Source organism: Emys orbicularis, chromosome 3, assembly GCF_028017835.1.
Source record: "Emys orbicularis isolate rEmyOrb1 chromosome 3, rEmyOrb1.hap1, whole genome shotgun sequence".
Taxonomy (NCBI): Eukaryota; Metazoa; Chordata; order Testudines; family Emydidae; genus Emys; species Emys orbicularis.
In genome coordinates this window covers 174,130,104-174,152,223 of record NC_088685.1, presented here as the reverse complement: position 1 = coordinate 174,152,223, position 22,120 = coordinate 174,130,104, and the positions used below count along the sequence as shown (strand labels likewise).

At 37.5% G+C, this 22,120-nt stretch overlaps 1 protein-coding gene across 4 annotated transcripts in view; it reads right to left on the bottom strand.

Moving 5' to 3' along the window:
* UBR2 (ubiquitin protein ligase E3 component n-recognin 2) overlaps positions 1-22,120 on the bottom strand; it is a 109,254-nt gene that overhangs the window by 66,017 nt on the left and 21,117 nt on the right. For 2 of the 4 annotated variants that reach the window (XM_065400323.1, XM_065400322.1), the window contains exons 7-16: positions 21,425-21,487; positions 18,879-18,999; positions 12,395-12,502; positions 9,569-9,657; positions 8,177-8,275; positions 5,313-5,476; positions 5,128-5,227; positions 3,882-4,010; positions 2,838-3,021; positions 1,004-1,065 (exon numbers count right to left, since the gene is read on the bottom strand). In XM_065400323.1, the coding sequence (XP_065256395.1) occupies positions 1,004-1,065; positions 2,838-3,021; positions 3,882-4,010; positions 5,128-5,227; positions 5,313-5,476; positions 8,177-8,275; positions 9,569-9,657; positions 12,395-12,502; positions 18,879-18,999; positions 21,425-21,487 (1,119 nt within the window). Of the gene's footprint in view, positions 1-1,003; positions 1,066-2,837; positions 3,022-3,881; positions 4,011-5,127; positions 5,228-5,312; positions 5,477-8,172; positions 8,276-8,347; positions 8,447-9,568; positions 9,658-12,394; positions 12,503-18,878; positions 19,000-21,424; positions 21,488-22,120 lie in introns of all 4 variants that reach the window. The other 2 variants (XM_065400325.1, XM_065400324.1) reach the window with 2 other exon arrangements.

Here is a 22,120-nt window from a genome sequence, read left to right as displayed (position 1 = left end):
TTGTACTGGCCAAGGTCAATAGCTGACTCTTAAAACCAGGGCTGGCTCCAGGCACCAGCTTACCAAGCAGGTGTTTGGGGCGGCCACTTCAGAGAGGGGCGGCACGTCCAGCTGTTCGGCGGCAATTTGGCGGGCTGTCCCTCACTCCTGCTCGGAGCGAAGGACCTCCCGCCGCATTGCTGCCGCAGATCGCGATCGCGGCTTTTTTTGTTTGTTTGTTTTTGTCTTTTTTGTTTGTTTGTTGGCTGCTTGGGGCGGCCAAAACCCTGGAGCCGGCCCTGCTTAAAACCCTTAGCTGTTTTTATATTTGAAGCTTCTTCTGAATGTGAAAAAAATGCATGAATACTATCATACTATTTAATACTTTTGGAAAGTTAATCATACATCACCATTTTTCCCTCTTAACTCTCTATCATTTTCTTCCTCTTCCTTTTGTTTGGTCTCTTACTCTGTGTATCTCTTATTCATTCAAAAGTTAACTATTTCTTCTTTTACAAGTCAGTGTCATCTCATCTGCCAATTCAACCCCCTCCTCCTTTCTTTTCTATATGTCCTTTCCATTTAGCCCTTTTCTTATAACGTCCCACCTCCCTCTCCTCCACACTTTAAATTTAAGCAATGTCCATATTTATATTTAAAATTATTGCATGAGGTGCCCCAAAAGAGACACGTGGAGAGTATTGGATCAGGATGTGCTAAAGCTGCCACTGCCGATAGAAGGAGTTAACTTCTGGAAGCAGTCCCAAAACTCAGCTTCAAACATGAAGTGGAGATAGGGTATGAGAAACAAAATGAGATTTTAATTTTAAAATCTTTAAACAGTTTTAATAAAACACTGATTGTGGATTGACTCTTAAAGAGCTACCAATATTTGAAACAGATTGTCTTCCTAAATAAAGTATAGAACAAAAAAGTGATTTTTGTTACCCTTAAATTCTAAACACTTATATGGCATTTTTCATCTTCAAAGTGTATTATAAACATTAATTAAATTTCACAATACCAGTGGTAAAAGCTCTGGAAACTTGTATGCCACTTCACTTTTGCTTAGCAACACATGCAAACCTATATGGATATACAAAATAAAAGTATACATTTTAATACATTCTGCATATTAGCCTAAAAAGATACATCTCTTGCAACAATCTGCATAGTTTAAGCTTTCCACACTGTTTTAAGACACATCAGTACATCCAGCCAAAGTCCCCAACCCATGCAGAATGTACAATCAAATTTTCATACATCTCATCAAGACACCTATGACATTATGTGTGAGCATGTCAAAGATTAACCTCTGGACGAAGTCTGTTTCCATTTTATAGATCCTGTTTTAACCAAAATACTAAAGTTATCCCCCTCTCTCAATCAAACAGACCATAACTGGCAGCTAATATAATGGATGAAACTCAGTTAATATAGTATTTCAATAGGTACAAAAGATCACCTCATTTACACGATTTTATTCTTTTCAGATTTTTATACTGCACTCATCACCATGGTATCTGACCTTTCCTAAGGCATGCCCTCTCCATTTTGCAGATGATCAGCTTTGCAGTGTATATAGAACACAGCACACACACACACGCGCACACACACGAAGATACACTATACAAGAAGTAAAGCTCTTTCTGTTGTCCTGGAAATACTATGCAGCAACAAAGGGTACATGTTTCATTAATACCGGCTCTCCTCATAAAAGAGGAATATTCCCCCAGTTACCATTCTTTACCTTTAAGAGCAAGTTACCAATGACAAACTCACTTTCCCTTCTTTCAGTCTTCAGCCTTTAATTTTAAAAACTATTAAACATGACAAGTTTTTCGTAACTGCAACACTTCTGCTGCTTGTGAAGATTCAAAATAATCTGACCCTGACCTGCTGAACTTGCAATATCAAATGTCCATTTAATCTCCAATATTTAACATGCCAGTCACTATTGCTACTAAATGACTTACTGATTCCATTTGAGCTAAAGTTCAGTCAAAGGCCAGGTCAACATTACAGACTTCTGCCAGCATAGCTATGTCAGTGAGATGTGTCAATTCCTGACCTGATGGCACAGCTCTGTCCAAGCCCTTAATTTAGGCAGTTCTATTGGCAAAACTGTGCTCTTACCAGTATACCCTGTTTTGTTCAAGTGGGGCAGTTTTACTATACCAGTACGAAGTGCAGCTTTGCTGGTATTGCTGTGCTCGTGCTAGGAGCACCTTGCCAGTAGACTAAGTATTCCAGTAGACTAAGTATACCAGTATTCCTATACCAGTAAAACGCTCCTAATGTAGAGATAGCCTTCATATACTTCCAGTACAATTGCTCAATTACTGAACCAAAATGTAAGGGAAAAAATGCAATCACTAGCTAAATTCCTGATGAACAATGCTAGTTGTAATGCATAGATATATTTTGCAGCCATTTCTCTAATACAGTCGTGTCCAAACTTTTCAGACTGAGGCCTGAACATATTTCAAAAACGGCATGGAACCATAATCCATACTTTGGGGCAGATCCTCTGCCCTGTTCTACTCCCCTTTGTTCCATTGAGGTGACACAAAAGGAGCAGAAACCCCTGCAAACCCCCTGTTGGGGATTCCCAGGGCATAAAGGGGTCTCTAATCAGGCACAGAGCCAGCATAGCCATATCCTACACCTCTCTTCCCACAGCCCCTGGCATGGAGATATCTTGGGGAAGGCTGGGGGAGATGGCAAGAGTACACTGTATTCTGGCTATCCTCAGATGGCATATAATCTCTTATATGTGTCTCACATGCTCACAGATATGTGCATACATGTGTTATTTAATTTTCTGAAACAATTTTTAAAATCAGGTTCATTCCTACCTGCAAGTAAACGAGAAACTGGGAGATGAATGCTAACTTTTTCCTGAGAAACACAGTATCTGATGGTCTCAACAGAATGTCCACATATACTGAGAACGATAGGCTGTTCACCATCAGTAAAGCCACTGTGGCACTGCATCAGCACAGTCAAGCATTTCTTATAAGCTTCAATAAGTACTTTTTCCTACAAAAAAAGATTGTGGTTTACAAACATCATGAAGAAAACAGAGCCCTTTCAAATGATGTACAGTCTATAACAAACGAAGTGCAAAAATACTTGCTCTGTGTTTATTTTTTCTCAATGCAAAGTTTTTTTACTTTTCTTAATATAATCTTACTATTTTAACATTAAAGATTTCCTTATTAGCACAGAAGGTCAGTGGTTCCTCTCTTTCCCAAGTGCTGTTCACTCATTAAAGAGGACACAAATCACCAAGCTAAGTCTGATTAAATAGTAGTATGTATCAGAGTTTACCGTGTACCTGTCACTATATGAGCCTGCTAACAATGTGCATGATTATGGTGGGTTCTCAAGAATATTTACAGTTTAAAGTCAAATTTAATATTTGACTATTCTGGGCTCATATGTTCTAAAAGGAGCCCTCACCACATATGAAGTCCTACTCAGCAGGTCCATTTAAGGAGGGAATCGTCATCAGAGGGATTGCAGATCATTCTGTTAGAGTTCAGCAATCTGTTTTCCTCTCTGGATGGCATCAAGAGGGCATGGGACCTGATAACTCCTCTATTACAAAATTATTCGCCTTTCTTCTCCAGTAATGATACTCTTAAGGTATCGTGTCAATACAAACTTTTGGATACTTAGCTGAACTCCAAAATGTTCACAGTGATCTATGTCCATTCCAAGAAACACACAGGTTTTTTGCTAATTCAAACCCTATGTAGATTTAATCCATCACAGATTAAAAATACTGCTTCTGGACAAAATAAGTGTGTGCAGGTATGTATGTTTGTTCTATTGCTATTAATTAGATATTCATCTACCTACATCTCCCTTCATATATAAAAGCAGAAACAGCTTACATCTAAAGCACACCAGTCCTGCATCATTGAAATAACATGCGTTAATTTCATCTGTAATGTAAATGCTGCTTCCCATTCTGGTTCCATTTCGATATGTTGTCCTACTTGACGAGTTATTGGATCCATACCCTAAAAACCACAAAGAATCATACAGATTAACTGTTATTAAAAACCCCTACTGGTGCTAACATAAGACTAAGTGAGTAATTACTTACACAGTTTAAACATTCTGCTCATATCACAAAAGTATAGAAAAAATCTGGAGAGAAATCAAAGAGCCAAATTTAATCCTATTTTTGATTTAGGAAGCATCTTGAATTGAAGACTCAGTCATGAATTCTCTCTATATAGGTCTTTAATCAAGAGGCAAAACCTTAAAAAGGAAAAACCTCTAAATACCAAATTCAGTTTGTTAAAGATGTTTTTAGGGATTTATTTTTTATTAAGTTTGTGGATCAGAATAATTTAAAATCCAAAAGGACATTCAAGTGTGGTCTGATTATGATGGAATGCCCTCAGCAAAAATGAATTTATTAAAAGGATGAACAAAAGCTAAAGTTTTCTGGGAGAAGCATACTATCCAGTCACTGAGCACTGAAGAGTGAGTGTTGTTTGGTCAGGCCTTTCTGCCCTACTAGTAGTTTGTCCTTATAAAAACATCATTAGTCTCAAAATACTTTTAAAAAGTTAGTATAACATGTAATGTATTAAAGGATCAAAAAACATTACAGTAGAGGATACCATCATGTGTGTATATTCATAAAGTTCCTTGGGACAAGGACTCCGTTTCCCAATATGTTTGTACAGAGCTGAGTACACTTGGTAATGCTCAAACAACAAATATCTGGCACACTCACATATAGTAAAAGCTAGTTAAGACAGAGCAGTCTGACTTTACTCAAACATTTAAATGTGCACTGCCTCATTGTGTTATAGCATCAAATACATAAACTGGCACCCTTATTTTGATTCTCCCTCCCCCCACATACACAAAACGAAGTTAATGCATACTTTACAGACACAAAGTTTAGGAACATTTGTTGTGATTCTAACAGCGGTGTAATTCAACCAAACTGCACTGAAGTCAACAGATAAAGGAAATTATATTAATTTCCTGAGGATTACAAGTACTATGAAGTAACAATTTTACTAATGAAAAACAAAATGTTCTACATCTGACAATACTCATTTTACTAAGACAGAAAATGAATGGTGCTTTTTTTTAAAAATTCACAGATTCACATACCTGCATACACTTTAGTAACTCTAAGAAGGCATCAAACCCCTCTAAAAACTTTTGCCTCAAGTCATTTGTCCAATCAGCTGGCTTGCTTATCAACACAAACCTGAATACAGTAGAAACAAATCTGTGAGTTAGTTTTAATCATTTTTTGAAGTACTCATTAATTTGATTAATATTGAGATACTTACTTGAGATCGAAAATAAGGCTCTGAACCCGCTTGAATTTGAAAGCTTGAAGGGCAGTATATCGTTCAAACTGAAACCTGCCCTGGATGTCACGGTGCCTTAAGTGGTCCATAAAAGTTTTGATGATCGTGGTCATAAGATTTTCTTCTGTTATCAGCATTCGAGCCTATGCCAAAGTACATTAAAGTTTGTTGCAATCAACAGACATTACTGATAGGAGAAAGAGGCTAAATTAATATTGCATTTTTACCAGTAAAATCTATGCCTTTTCTGCCAAACCATTTATTTTGCTGGCGTTCCTCTATATTTTAACATTACTTTAAAACGGTGTTCATAGGAGAAAATAAAAAGCCATCGGCAAAACTATCTACAGGCTACCCTCTGTCTATCATGCTGATCAATACTGTCGCATTTCTTTGTCCTCCCCCATTTGTCTGAATCCACCTGTTGCCTCTTGTCTTGTACTTAGATTGTAAGATGTGATGGGGATAAGGGTCATCTTTTTGTTCTGGGTTTGTAAGCACTAGACACAATGGGGTCCTGGTGTAGAATTGGGACTTCTAGTCACTATAGTAAGAAAATAAATACCCCAAAAGATTTTCTACAATATTGCCAAAGAAAATCAATTAATTTATTTGGGTCTGAATGCTGAGGCTGCAAACAAAAGACCAGAAAGATATTCCTGCTTCCTCTTCACAGTTGTTTACTGGGTAAACTTTTCAGCACCTAGTAATTGATTAAGGGGTCTAAGTGCCATGGACTTTCAATGGAACTTAGGCTCCTACATCACAGAGGCCCTTCTGAAAATTTTGCCCACTACCTTTTTTGAGGACTTTCCATTCTTTAATTTAATTCACCAGTTTAAACATGTTTTTAAGTGCCCTGATAATTTACTACACTATACACAAAAAAAGCACTAAGTGATAAAAAATTAAACCAAAAATGCAGTCTAATGTAAGTGTGTGGTCATCTTGAAGGATTGGTCCCTAATTCAGCAAGGTAATTAGAAATATGTCTAACTTTAAGTACATGAGCAATCCCACAGAATCCAAAACGATTATTTGTGTGCTTAAAAGTCAGGCACATGCTTAAATACCTTGCTGGATCAAGGCCATACAAAGTACATGATTATATTGCATATACAACCAAGTGACAGTGTTGTACAAGAGCAATTTTTAATAGGATTAATAGGGTTAATTAAGTTAAGCCAATACATAATGGCTTTAGCTGGGGAAATGTGCTAGCAAAGAACCTGGAAATGAGACTGAGGCTTTTGACTCTAATGTAATTGATCTTATTTTTTAAAATATTACCTTCATACTTAAAAAAAAAATTTTTTTTTCTTTGTCTCAATCCTTATGGCTACAACTCTCACCTCTTTTAGGCTTCTCTCTCTCTGATAACACAACACTTTTTAAAAAAATATTTTATTTTGGGAACATGCTTTAAAACGTATTTTTTTATTTAAATTATTCAAAGTATTTTACTAACATTACCTAGATAAGCCCCACAATACCAGCGCAAATGGTGGTGATACCATTTTACAGAAGAGCAAACTGAGTTTAAGTGGTATGCCCTAGCACACAGGGCAAGTCAGTGACAGAGCTAGAAAGAGAACCCTGACTTCCTGAATCAAGAGGTAAGAATTACCAGCTGACACCTCCAGCACCTAGAAAACTGTTAAAAACAAATCACAATTTAGAACAGTTATCCTGAAATCAGTTCTTAAGACACCTACCTGACCGCCATGATTTCCATACAGTCTCAGAAATTTAGATCTACCTTTAAGTTGATTCCACTTGGAAAACTTCCAACAGCATTCTTTTTAGAAACATTCTATGCAAGTCAGATTTTCTTTCCTCATTTTATTTAATTTCCAAAGACGTCTTCATGAAGATAGAATCTCTGTTGAGTTCATCTACTCTTTTTAAGTATTCTTCACTTTAAAAAATAATTTATGATATACAGACAGACATGTTTCTGTTAGAAAAAAAGTTTTCAAGATTCTGCAAAAGGCAGTAGTTGATTTTTAATAGAAAGCTTGTTGTAACAGGTTGGTCTGTCCACTTAAGTTAAAAAGGAGTGTTCTCAGTTCACAGTCAAGGGGAACCACGAGTCAGGAGAGATCTGCAAGGAGGTTCTCCTGTGGTAGAACCAGGATGGTGGTGGGCTGGGGAAGCCAGAGAAGCCCAGAGGATGGAGTGAGATTGTCTGATGTCCTCAGGCATAGAGAGAACTGGGGAGCTGAGAGAAAGATAGCCTGAAGGAAGGATAAATTGGAAGCCCCAAGGAAAGAAGAATTTGAACCTAGAAAGGCCAAAGGAACTGCAGATTTATTCTGTGAGGATTTAATAAATCAGACCCCAAGACAGGGAACCTTATGTGAACATTCCTGGCTGCGTATGGGTGGAATGGAGAATCAAGAAGAGAACTGAGGTATGGTAGCTGCAGTGCCACACCATGGAGCAGTGTGCTCTGTAAACACACCCTACAACACCTAGCATGGACATTTGGCATAGTCAAAAGTTAAAACTACTGTATTTATTAAGTGGTAATCTCTCTCTATATATTCATTAATGGAAAAAAATTAAGAGACGTGTCCAAAACAAAAGAATAGGTCCCATATACCCATGTACTCTGGGAAGTTCTGATACAGATTCAAAATTTAGCAGCATAGGTCCAATTCCACTTAGTAAATTGTACCTATATTTACAAACTACTAATTAGTTTTCATAAAGCCAGCAGCACACTGATTTGCACAGTAGTACTACAAACATTCAGAGAAATCTAGTGGTCTATAAGCTCAAGATCTTAGTGCAGCTCCTAACAAAAAAAGGAGTTTCTTTTTTTAGTCTTTAGTACTTACAAGTGAAGGCACTGTGAATATCTGTACCGAGAGGTCAGCAATTGAGAGCTCTCTGTCGTGGTCATCTTTCACATAATCACTCTGCAATCGCTCATAGTTCTATTAAGAAGGAGGCAAAAAAAGGCAAGGAGTGCCAACTATCAGTTTTTAAAAAAGGCAAGCACTACTCACCAGAGTAGGTACAGTGAAGAGTTGGACAGATAGAGCAATCACCGACACTGCCCGCTCGTGATCATCCTCCATAAAATCTCTCTGCAACTGCCGGTAATTCTAAACAACAAGGGGGAAATTCACCTCTAATCCACACTGACCTGATGTTTGCTTTAAATTCAATGTCTGCACTGGGGGTATTCAACACTATGATATACATTGGTACTGAGCCATCATTAAGAGGAAACCTTGCAGAGTGGGATGACAATTTACCAGCCCATGTGTAACCCACACACCTTCTGGGTGTGGTGTTCTGTCCCATCTAGTGGCACTGAGACCACTTAGAGAGAGACAGATTATGAGTCTGCTCTATAGCCTTAGCTAACAGCCAGTTGGCTTTTAGCTCATGTGGAAGAGGCTCATGCACTAAGCTCCAGAGGTCCCAGGTTCGATCTTGCCCGTCAATAACCGGGGTCTGTCAGCGTTACAAGTGGACTCATCCAGGATTTCAACTGGGAAGTCTCTGAAGCTCTGGACGTGCTTCCTCAGCTGGGGAAGTATGTAACCCACACACCTTCTGGGTGTGGTGTTCTGTCCCATCTAGTGGCACTGAGACCACAGAGAGAAAGAGAGATTATGAGTCTGCTCTATCGCCTTTGCTAACAGTCTGTCGGCGTTACACATGCATAAAATCTACTCACCCATTCTAATTATCACTATGAAGACTAATAATATTTTACTTACTAATTAAAAATAAGTTATTTGTTTGAGGCAAGAGTGAGCAGAATCTCTGAAAGCTGATTAAAAGCATCTCAAAAATTAGTTATTGCAAGAAATAATATTAAGTCTAGTTGACTTTCAGAGGTCACTTATGGGTAGCACTACCAACAATGGTTAATGATTGTTTCTCAAGTAATGGGCCCCTAGATGGCTGGTTTGGAAGGAAACAACATCAGAGGTGATGCATTCTGTGTTAGAGATGATCTAACAACAGCATTAGATCGGGAACCCAAAAGACCTATTTTCTTGACAGGTGGTAAGGTACTATGATAACTAAGTTTTTGAACACAGAAGGAAATCAATAGAAGTTCTCATTTAAAGAGTTTCACCTATCAAAAAGGCAAACAAAAATCCCAACCAATATTCCTAACAGAGTATCATTAGTTTTGTATGTTCTACTTGAAACTGTTTTCTAGGCTATATTTTGAAGCATTTTCCATTCATCATAAGAAAGTTACTTACTCTTGCGAACCGGATAGCAAAAAGTTTCTTGTATTTCAAATCCATAAGTAGACTGCTCATGAATAACTGATGGTACATGCTTCTAGCTCCTGTTAAGAAAAGTTACATATTATTTTGCCATTACTGACTGTCAGATTATTATAGAAGCAACTGTAATGGTAGCCTCGTAAAGAAAGTAGAAATTCTGCCCTCCAATCCAGAGGGAAGAGTGCTTTGATAACATTTGGCAGTTGGTAGAAAATGGAGAGGAAAAGCTTCAGGTCCACCCCAAAAGTACTTTTCCTGTAGGGTTATTTCTTCTTCCCTACATTTTTCAGCACCATTAAGGACAGAGTCAACTGTTGCAAGGAAATACAAAAAACAGTGAACTCAGGATTTGTCAGATAATAGTTCTGAAATAGTTCCTTCTTAGGTTTTAAAATATATGTTTGTGTTATTTTTACTATTTCTCCACATAAATTCTGCCACTAATTCAGTTGTTAACATCGTTTTTAAAAACAAAAGCTTTATAGATCAGTTTTAAGTCAAATACCAATAATTAAACACTTTAAATTGTTTGATGTGGAATGATTATAGATATTTGTTCCCCCTGAAAATTGGCAAATACACCGCTACCCCGATATAACGCGACCCAATCTAACACGAATTCGGATATAACGCGGTAAAGTAGCGCTCCGGGGGGGATCAAAGCAAGTTTGATGTAACGCAGTTTCACCTACAATGCGGTAAGATTTTTTGGTTCCCGAGGACAGCGTTATATAGGGGTAGAGGTGTAGTTCCAAAAGTTACAATAGAAATCTCATCTTTCATTCTACAGCCTGTTTACATGTGAGATTCTGCAACAACAACAACAACAACAAAAAACCTCTGGTAAAGGGAAGAGATGGTCAATTATCAGTGCCTCATAAGCTTCAAGAACACTGAAGTTTGCAGCCAAAAACAGAAAATTCTGAAGACAAGGAAAATACTCAACCACACAAAATAAAGTATTAGAAAATCAGGAAAAGTACAAGTAGGGCCATTCTTCCCATGCTACATGCAACCCTAACTCTTCTCATTTGCCTACTGGAACCATTAGAATGGGAATCAGTTTACAGTGCTATACATTTCCTCGACATTTGGAGGTCAGCAGGAAGGATGAAAGAAAGCAGTAAGGGAGAAACTTTAAAGTGTACTTAAAACCCTGCTCTAATGAGTCCCTCACACAGAGTCTGCATCACATTATCCTTCATTTAGTTGAAGGGCTTGTCTACACTGCTCTGCAGTTTGGACCATAGGGGTGTGAACAGTGCACAAAGCACTTCACTGTAACTCCCTCATGTGAGTGCTGCGGACACAATCTAAAAGGTTCCTAGTTCACATTAACGTATAATCATCATCAGCCTAATTTCCTCTGTGAGGTGGGTCAGTGTCATTATCTCCATTTTGCAGGTGGGGAAATGGAGGTAAAGAAAGCCACTTGACCAAGGACACCAAAGAAGTCAATGGCAGAAGTGGAATTAGAACACAGAAGTCCTGGCTAGGAACCATTTAATTTGCACCTGCAGAGTTACAGTGCAGCACGTTAGTGCACACTGCTATTCATACCCACACAGTCTGAACTGAGGGGCAGCGTACACATAGCCTTAGGGTAGGTCTATACTACAATTAGACACCTGCAGCTGACCCGTGCCAGCTAGCTCTGGCTCAGGCTAAGAGGTCATTTAATTGCGGTGTAGATATTTGGCAAGGGGCTACAGCCTGAGCATTTGGACCCTCCCACCTCACAGTGTCCTAGAGCCTGGGCTCCTGCCCAAGCACCAATGTCTACCTTGCAATTAGACAGCCCCTTACCCTGAGTCAGCTGGCACAGGCCAGCCATAGGTTTTTAATTGCAGTGTAAACATACACTTAGCACCTAGGGAGATGTCTGCCAATCCCGTCTACTACTCCTCAGACCAACGTTGTGCACAGCGAGGGTACCTGGAAACACATCAATAGCACGTAGATCTGGAGTTGTGGAGGCATCAAGAAAGTGGCATGTGTTTGGGATTGGTAATGTTCTGTTATATTCCCATTCACTGCCACAGGAGCAAACTACATCTTTCCTTGTTTTCTAACGTTTGTTTCAAATGTCATTTTAAAAACAGGTCATTTTGGAGGGGTGGGGAGGGGCTGTATCTCAGGATGCCCTAGACCAAAGGGCTCAAAATTTGCATCAGACTCTCTACCACACTCCCTGAACTGACAACAATTTTCAGGCCAATCATATTAAACCTGTGGATTTTAAAGCACTTTGGAATAGCAGCACAGGAGACTTACAGGTATGTGAACTGCTGCAGTCATTTCCATAGGGTGTTCTCGGCTCAATGGGTTTGAATACAGCCTGAAACAATAGCTCTGCATCTGTCTGTCTTTATACAGAACCAGCAAATTTTAAAATTAGACCATTTTGGAGGAATGTGCCTCTGTCTCAGGAACCCCAAAGGACTGCATATTTGTGCTACTGTCTCTACTCTGGGCCTTCAACTGGCATAGCAATTTTCAGGTCAATATGTATACACATGTAAATTTTACAGCTCTAGAAGTCTGTTCTAAACAGAAAGCTCTACTCCACCTTCAATATAGTGCTGAAAGGGCCATCCCATAATTTCACAATTCAGCATAATCCAAATTTGGGACGAGGTAAAACACAGTATATCTGTAAACAGGCAATTGCATTTATAATGGATGGCAATAAAAACTGCCTAAAACATGAACAGATTCAACAAAATAAAGTGGTCACCAGAGTGCTTTCTATTAGCACATACAAAGTCATTTTCTTTAAAAAAGTGGGAGACGACTCACCTTTCCACAGTTTAGAATCAGACAGCATTAGTTTATCAACAAGAGAAGAATTTTCACCATCTGGTCCCTCCTGTAAACCAACCTGACACAATATTCGACGAAGGCCATCTTAACAAAAACAAATCACGGAATAAATATACAAAAGTTAGTTAATATTAAAAAGTTACTTTTAAACGTGTATGTACCATAATGGAAGTTTACATAATATACTGAGTGTACATCTTTATATATTTTTTAATCTCACCAAGCAAAAATAACCAAGGCCTGAAATATAGCGTCCACTTTCTTTTGCTTTTGAACTGTCCTCTCATAATAAGAAGTGAAATAAGAGTTAATTCTGGGGGAAGGGGAGAGCCAGGGCAGGCGCATATCTATTATAAACTGATCATGGGCACACTCAAAGTGAATAAGGCAGAGGATTAAAGGCCTGTTGGAGCAGTGGACATAAACACTGGTTCCTACTTCCCATGTCTTTTAGTCAGTGGCTTCCTAATCTACAGGAACCAATTGACCATATCCTCCTTGTTCACCTGGTCCAGCACGATTCTATCTCTCCACTCCTGTGCAAGGACGTTAGTGTGCTTTCAGCAGGATGAGCAGAAGACTCCAATGTCTGGCCTCCCATGCAGCAAAAGTGTTGCATTTCTGCCTACAGATGGCTGCACCGGAAATTAGGAGGGGCAATTATTTTTCCCTTTAATAAAATATCCAGTTACATTGAAAGACTACCAAACTAAGGATGTGATTTTTCAATGTGCATAAATTGCGCTTTTAAAAAAATCCCACCCTAAATTCATGTACTTCTGCCCCTAGATACTAAGATAATAAATCTGTATCTGAGCAGAGACCTAAGTCTCCTGACTCCTTATCCCAGGCTTAATGAGTGTACATTTTTCCTCTCGAGGAAGTTAACTACTAAAAGCAAATTGTTTCAAGAACTGTTTGCATATAAACTGTTATCATGACAAGTTATGAGCCAAAATTTTTTGAACTCAGGTGTCTAAAATTAGGTTCCTTAAGCCATTTAGACAGATAAATGATTCATTTTCAGAAGCTCTGAGCACTCTCAAATCCCAGTGAAATCAAGGGCTCAGCACCTTTGAAAAAAAATCAGTCCATCTTGATTTAGCTGCATAAATGTAGTTCTAGGAGCCTAATTTTAAACACCCAGGTCTGAAAATGGTTGTGTTTTATCATGAAAGAGACCAGGAAAGAGAAAGGAAGATGCAAAGGAAACTAGGTTCTTTATCAGTTCAATGGATGAAGAACATTACAAAAATGGCTACCTACACCATTTTAAACAAACTTTTTCACTTTATGTGTTTTTATACAATGCCCCACACCCAGCAGCTGATGAATAAATACACGTTAGAAATAGCTCATGAAGACTACATGCTTCCAATGTTTCAAAACCTGGAGATGTCACAAAGATAAACTAGATGACTTAATAGGTTTGTCCAATACAGGATCATTCACTATAAATTTACCAATAGCTTCCACTTATTTTGTTGAGAGTTTATTTCACAGGTTAACATATCTCACTATTGGAGAATTTAATGAATATAAAAAAACCTCTTAATTTAATCCCATTAATTTTATGACCTTCCCCTTTTATAATACTATATACATCCAAATTCTGGTATCTGCACCAATCTCATGCAACCAGGCTTGGCCCACAAGTGGGGGTTTTGAGTAGAAAGCTTTAGAAGTATATCCCCAAATGCCATTTTATTATAATTGGCTGAATTATAAAACTGAAAGTTTCTCTATGTATGTGAATGTACAGGATATAAACAAAACCCCGTTCCCCAAAAGATGTTTTCTAATAATGGATTTTCATGGGGGGAAAAATCTAATCAATGCCCGGACAATTTTAGCAATGAGAACCAACAAATTTTCCCTTTTAATTTACTGATGGGAAAGGGGAATTTTGAGGATTAAAACCTGGAAATTCAATTAATCTCTTATGGGAAAAAAGCTGCAATTAATATTTGCCAACAACAGAATCCCATGATTTATTTCCAAAAAGATTAGCCCCTAAGCCTCCTCTTCTGCGGGTCTTTGGGAAGGATGAAGGATGGTAATTATGACACAATGTATGCTGTTGCTCACAATCTACTCAAAAAGCAACAGTTTAATACTGTTTCCAAACAAAAGAAACAAACTCTATCATCCTAAAATAAGAAGTTCCAAGGTGGAAGTTTACATTTCCGTTTGTGAATTGATCACACTGATAGCAATAATCATTATGCATGTACTTTCCCAAAGCAGAATTCTAAGCCCTAGTCCTAGTGGATCAGTGAGCATGGATAGAGCCCTGCAAATCTGCAGATATCCACATTTTTGCAGCTTGCGGATCTGATGCGGATACAAATTTTGTATCTACGCAGGGCTCTAAGCATGGAACCCAGTGGATGTGCAGAACCCTGTTAATTTAATAGGAGCTGTGCACAGGTCAGCGCTAATGGATACAAATAGAGTTTTATTTTTTCCTCTCCCTACAGAGATTTTTTTCAATGTTACATTTTTTTATATCTAGGGCAAACAGTTTGGGTTTGGATTTTAAAAGGAGACTGTACTTTTTGTCCAAACCTGGTGAACAGTTGTAAGAGTCAGAACTCTTCTCTATCAGCTTAGATTGCTAGAGGGAGTTCATCAGAAACAAATCTCAAAACTTCCTGCATTTAAAAAGCAACAATTGTCTCCTCCATAAAAACAAACATAAAAGTTTCCTAGATATTTCTTCTTTAAGCAACATATGAAATGTACTTCAAAGTAAAAAAAGTCTATGTAACTGGGGGGGGGGAGAAGACAAGGGTGCCAGAAAGATACAAACTAAAACTCTGCAGTAAGAAGTCCATTCACAATAATTATTATTAAATCACAAACATGCTTTCTGCAACTATATCAAAAATAGTGGGTTTTTTTTTTAGAAAGGACAGGGATTAAATAGTGGTATATTTTTAATGGAACTATTTTATTGCCCAAGTCATGTTGAGCAGTTGAGGATGGCATCAGAGGGATAACGTGGTCACCAAGAGACAAGGTTAGAGATTATCAGAGTGGCGGGCCCATAGGAACATTTCAGAAATATGAAACCTACTTAGGTAGTAGGATCTTTAGGGCAATCTCCCCATTTGCTATTCAATATGCTGTTCCAGTTATGCTTCTATAACCACACACATTTTGTAAAAAGGACTTTCCAGTACTACATAAGGTTAATATGGGTCTCAGGAGACTGCTGCACAACATGATTTGCTTCAAATTCCTTTTTAAAATTTTACAGCAGGTTGACCAACATAAAACATCCAACTAAAAGGAATAATGCCGACAGATTACACTTTTCCCTTTCTATGTCCTATTGAAGGAGTCTGATTACGACAGGTTGTTCAGCATGGTGATAATGGGAGGGGAGTGACCTTTTCATTTCATGTGCAGCTATAACAATCCCCCCACTGTGGATGCACACTAAACTCCTAGCATTCAGTTTGTTCGTTCTTATATTGGGAAAGATGAGGAATAAGAACTCCACCACACTGTCCAATAAAAGGTGACTAGACAGTTTATTTTCAAAAGGATAAGAAGAACTATATGTTTGCTAGTTTATTGTTGGTTTATTCAGGAGTTTGCATCCCATTATGTAAATGCCAGAATAAGCTTTCAGCTTCATGCACTGGCAAAGGCTTGACATTCATTTCACAAAATATGAAGGCCCAGATCATTACTCCTAGATGGGTGGACAGAATAGACCCTTCATATGTGGCTCTCCTTCTGCCAATGCAGAATTGGGGCTCAACCACCTCTGCAGCACATTTTTCCCCTCCTTCCTTCAGACCCTGTGAAAGGTGCTCAGCGGATCTGAGGTTTGCACAAATTGGTGGGGAGAATCTGGATGGGCCGGGAGCAAGAGTACAAAGGCCAAAGACGACCATTTTTAAATTTCTAACTCCCATTTCATAAGATGAGACCTCAGAGAGTACAATATTGCATTTCCGAGGTGCTTAAATCATTCAGCAAAATAACTACAAGAGAACCAAGTCTTATTTCCTACCAATATATAGAGTTCAGAAATTAGGATGCAAGCATATTATTCTCACCAGCAAATATACAATTTTTTTTCCTTCTGAATCATAAAAAGGTTTAATTTAGTCAGTTGTGGGCACAAAACTGTAGGTATAATTGCAGATGCCACATTATTTGACCCTCACTTTCACTCAGATGTTTAAGTCACTTATATGCAGGTGCAATCTGGTACTTGGTCTTCTAAGTGGCTAGCACAATTAATTGCGCAACAAAATTGAGCTCACAAAAAAGGAGATACAGATAATGCCAGGTTGAAAGTTTTGCCTGAAAATCAGAGTAAACATTCCTCGAAACTGTATATTCCATTTGCCTCTCCATTAGTTCATACTCACAATAAATCCAGATATATAGCACGTGCAGTATATTACCAAACACATGCACTACCACCACCCAGTCAGAAAATTTTGATTTCCGTAACTTTATATATTAAATTATATGAAAATGAACTACATGTCCAATCATTCAAACTAATGCATAATTAGATATGGTAATGTATACATGATACCAAGCTGGGAGGGGTTGAAAGTGCTTTGGAAGATAGGATTAAAATTCAAAATGATCTGAACAAACTGGAGAAATGGGCTGAAGTTAATAGGATGAAATTCAATAAGGACAAATGCAAAGTATTCCACTTAGGAAGGAAAAATCAGTTGCACACATACAAAATGGGAAATGATTGCAAAGGAGTACTGCAGAAAGGGATCGGGGGGTTATAGTGGACCACAAGCTAAATATGAGTCGTCAGTGTAACACTGTTGCAAAAAAAAAAAAAAACCACACCATTCTGGAATGTATTAGCAGGAGTGTTCTTAGCAAGACACGAGAAGTAATTCTTCTGTTCTACTCCACGCTGATTAGGCCTCAACTGGAATATTGTGTCCAGTTCTGGACACCATATTTCAGGAAAGATGTGGACAAATTGGAGAGAGCCCAGAGAAGAGCAACAAAAATGATTAAAGGTCTAAGAAAACATGACCTATGAGGGAAGATTGAAAAAAAATGGGGTTTGTTTAGTCTGGAAAAGAGAAAACTGAGAGGGGACATGATAATAATTTTCAAGTACATAAAAGGTTGTTACAAGGAGGAGGGAGAAAAACTGTTCTTCTTAACCGCTAAGGATAGGACAAGAAGCAATGGGCTTATATTGCAGCAAGGGAGATTTAGATTGAACATCAGAAAAAACTTCTTACCTGTCAGGGTGGTTAAGCCCTGGAATAAATTGCCTAGGGAGGTTGTAGACTCTTCATCATAGGAGGTTTTTAACAGCAGGTTAGACAAACACCTGTCAAGGTTGGTCTAGATAATACTTAGTCCTGCCATGAGTGCAAGGGACTGGACTAGATGACCTCTCGAGGTCCCTCCCAGTCCTATGATTCTATGATGTTGTAGGTGATGGCATAAACACTATGCTAATAACCCTAGAGAATAATTGGACATACACAGCACAATAATTTTTAGTGGGGTTATAGCTGTATTTCGATAACCATGCCAAAGCCCCTCCCTCTTAATCCACTTCTGTCCCTTTACAGTTGGCTAAGAGATAGGTTGCGTCTACATGGCCCCGTAGTTCAGACTATGGGGATGTGAACTGCTGCACTGTAACTTCCCAGGGTGGCCATTGCAGGAATGAAATTAAAGGTACCTAGTTCACATTAACAGAGTCCTCTTTAAACAGGACCATAGTGCCATGTAAATCCCACAGATGGAACCAAATCAAAAGTTATGCCCATAATTCATTAATAAGCTATATTTACCTACTTCCTTTTCCCTAACCACAACCATAAGAATGCTGTTGTATGAGAGGGAAGAGAGCCCTTCATCTAGAATTCACAAGATACTCCCCATGAAATGAGACTGCATACCTTGATTCCCTCCTTCTACAGAGGGAATCTTCTTCTGAACATCTGTTCAGTGCTTCATTGGCTCACTTCCTCCCTCACACTCCTTGGATTTGAGAACATTAAGTACACTTTTGCTGTTCTAGTTATACTGTGACAGATATGAAACAATCAGTTCTCATTAAATAAAAAAAGGAATATTATTCACATCTATTCAAGGTGTCCATGTTTTAATTTATTTCATTCATTTAAAAGTGATCAAGGGCTGAGGGGTACGCTGTTAGCACACACAACTCAACAGCAATTCTCAAACTGTTTATGCTCAATTCCACCAATTTTAGTATGTTGAATACATAAAGCACTTTCATATGGGAGTCAGGGAGCACAAATCCATGCGTGGACAATAGGATGAAGTGTGTCAAAAGTTATTAATGGGTTAGTCTAACATGTTATGTATTTGAGGTAAGCTGTTTTAATATAAAAAAAAAGTATGATTTTTTTAGCATTAAGTTAGCCTCTAAATTATCCTCTAGTCTATAGCAGAAGTGTTTGAATTTGCCTACCTGAATATCCAATAACGTTGCCAAGCCAAGTCAGGAGCTTCAAACCAAAGCTCTGATGGGCAACAATAGATGAATGCATAACCTGAACCTTCAGTGGCTTTGTCTGGCGACTGGTATTTCTCTTAAAAAAGAAAAGAGAAGGGGGAAACTTAGTTAAAAGTGAATATCAGAAAAGGTAAGTTTTGTTGTACAGAAACACACAGCATTCTATACACTAAATTAAAACATTTGATCATTGAAATTAAAATGGAGACCTATTATTAATAGGCAATCTATCATAGTTCTTCCACATCCAGCACAGGATTATTTCCAATAGTACATTAAGAAGGAAAACTCAATTTTATTCTTAAATTTTTTAGCTGAAAACAAACAAAAACAAAAATCCAGTATAATTCCAGTTTTCTGAATTCCCTTTGATATCCATAGTGTGTTCTCCCTTTCCCCACCCAAATTAGGCCTATATTAGTTAATAGCACTTCCGATTAGCAGAACCCCAGTTAACCAGACATTTTGAATATCCCCCAGGCCATTCAGATAAACAGGAGTGCACTTTATAATTTTCTGACTGAGCACTGAAACAGTATAACAGTTTGTTATAAAAATTTTCAATAAAAAAAATAAGATGTTTTGAAGGGTCTTTTGGCCAGGTCAAAAACTAACACCCAACATGCTTAGCTGCCCCTCCCCACCACCTTTCCTCCTCCTCCTCGGCACACATCTAATACCTGCCTCTTACTGATAAGCACCCTCTTGAAAAACCTCAGACAGAAAGTATCAAAGTGAGCTCCCTCCAGAGCAAATGCGTAAGAGTGACACAGCAGCTGATTACCAAGAAAATAGTGAAACTAATCATCCACAAAGTAAATACACTGAAATTAAAGAAATATATTTCCCCTTTGATCTCTTACAAGTAATCCCAAAGGTTAGTAGCACAGTAACAACAATAGGTAAAGATAACTGATATGGAAATGCAATTTTCAAGTTGATGGTGTCCCTTCAACTAAATACAATGCCAAATTTTGAAAAGTAATTATATATGTTTCTGAAACCTAAACAAGCATGCAAGCCTGTTCACAGAGATATGAAATTATGTTTTTTCCAAAATACTTCAATACTTGAAGACAGTCACTTCAGTTAGTAAAACTGAATGAAAACCAAAATAGTCTAATACTATACATACAATAAACTGTTTCACACAGGTAATTCACTTGAAAAGCTCTGATGGTAAACAGATTTCCCTATGAATAAATTCGCTTGTCTTCCTTACATTATTCAACTTTTATCTTTATAGCTTAAGTACATTTTCAGTTTTACAAGTTTTAACAGTCAACTACTTCAGTGACTTATGCTTTCACTGATAAAGTTAATTTTTTACCATAGTAACACACACAACAAATTCAGTTCTTTGACTTTATTGGTGTTAACTGATAAAATGTAAGATTCTAGGATAGCTTAAGCACTTTATACGTTACTTTTACTTGTATGATCTGATGTGTAGTCTCAAAACTACTGTGACATATACCATGTATTTTAATGAGAATTCCCCACGACTTTACTGGAAAGCACTGCTTTAAAAAGTGATGTAAATATTTCCACAGTAAGAACTCTGCTCCAATCTGGAAGCATGAAAATTATTTTCCCAGTTCCTTAAATCAACTACAAAAAGACATTTGTGTAACACACTTAATCTTAGAGATTGGAAATATTTTCTCTCTTTTCTTTAGACCGCAATATTTGTTAACGTTATTCTAAAGTAGAATTTGCAAACTTGTATTCAGTTTAGTCTAAAATTTAAAAATTTCTAGATGTTAAATAAGGCACAGGCTACAATGTATACACTAAGAGAATCACTGATGCCTCATGGGTAAATATGCATTTTCTGATTCTAAAGCTTAAAAAAGGACAAGCACAAATGTATAAGACATAAACCTTTATTATTCATGACACTTGCATTAAAAAACCCAGGGTTCTTTGCTGCTATGAATATATTCTTCTGAGGCTTATTCCCAACCTGAAGTCATCCCCTCTGACAACAGCTAGTTGAATGTGATCACAGAGTATTAGTATTTCAAGCAAGGAATAATTAAGAGTAGATGAACTAAGTAACAAAAATTCTCCTTTCATGCAAGTGTACCTAAAAACAAGAAACTGAAGAAAAAAAGCCATCAAGAAAAGGAGAAGTTTGTAAATATGAGAATTTCCATGAGATATTTTCCGCTCTTTAAGAGTGAAATAAAAACATTATTCCACATGCTGATTAAGTATTGAGAATTACAGAGGTGGAAATATGATTTGTCAAAACTACCCTGGACCTGAGATTCTTGTTTCTGGAAGTGCAGTGGTATGAGGATTAGGCCACAGAAAGAGGCAAGAAAGTATAGACAGGCATTGTATTGCCACCCTCAACCTCCACCACAGAGTTATTAGTTAAAATTAATATTTTGCACATAAAATATCAAAATAGTACATGGTATTTCAAAACTGTGCTGTACTAAGCATTTTATGGGAATTTAAGAAGAATGGATTAAGTATGTAAGATCACTCACCACTATTACTGATTTTGCTTGATCACAATACTGGAAGTCTCCATATCGGACTGATCTACGTCCCTTTAAATTCATAAAAACAAGATGATAATAAGTAGCTTGTTGAAACACAAGGATAAGCTTAAACTCTATGTCCTAATGTAATGAGAACAGTAAATCACAGGCAATAAGTCACCATCTATGTTAATCACATTTGCAGTTGCTTTCTAGAGAAAGCTTAATATGATCCTAAGAATCTGATAGTGACCTTCTTATTCAAAAATTTAACAACACTAATTCCTATTAATGTATGTCAAGCATATTTTATAGTATTAGTATGAAGGTGCTTCTTTTCCAGCTAATTTAAAAATAGGACATTTTATAACATAAGATATATTTTAATACCTTTAAAAAGATATTGTAAAGCTTGTTAGGCCTATAGGTTCACCTGACTAGTATGATAGCAGTGCTGGCTTTACTTGAATATTTTGGGGACCTTATAATCAATGATTCTTTCTTTAGTGTTAAATATGCCTATTAAAAATGTGCACAGTTGATTTATTCATGTTGTATTATATACAAAGTGGCTCACAAGTTGTTTTATAGTACATATGAACTGGTTTGCTTTCAAAACATCAATTCAGGTGTCAATCTCTTACCATGCAGCAAGGTTCAATTTAAAAAAAAAAAAAAAAAAAGTAGTCATCCTTGAAGTAT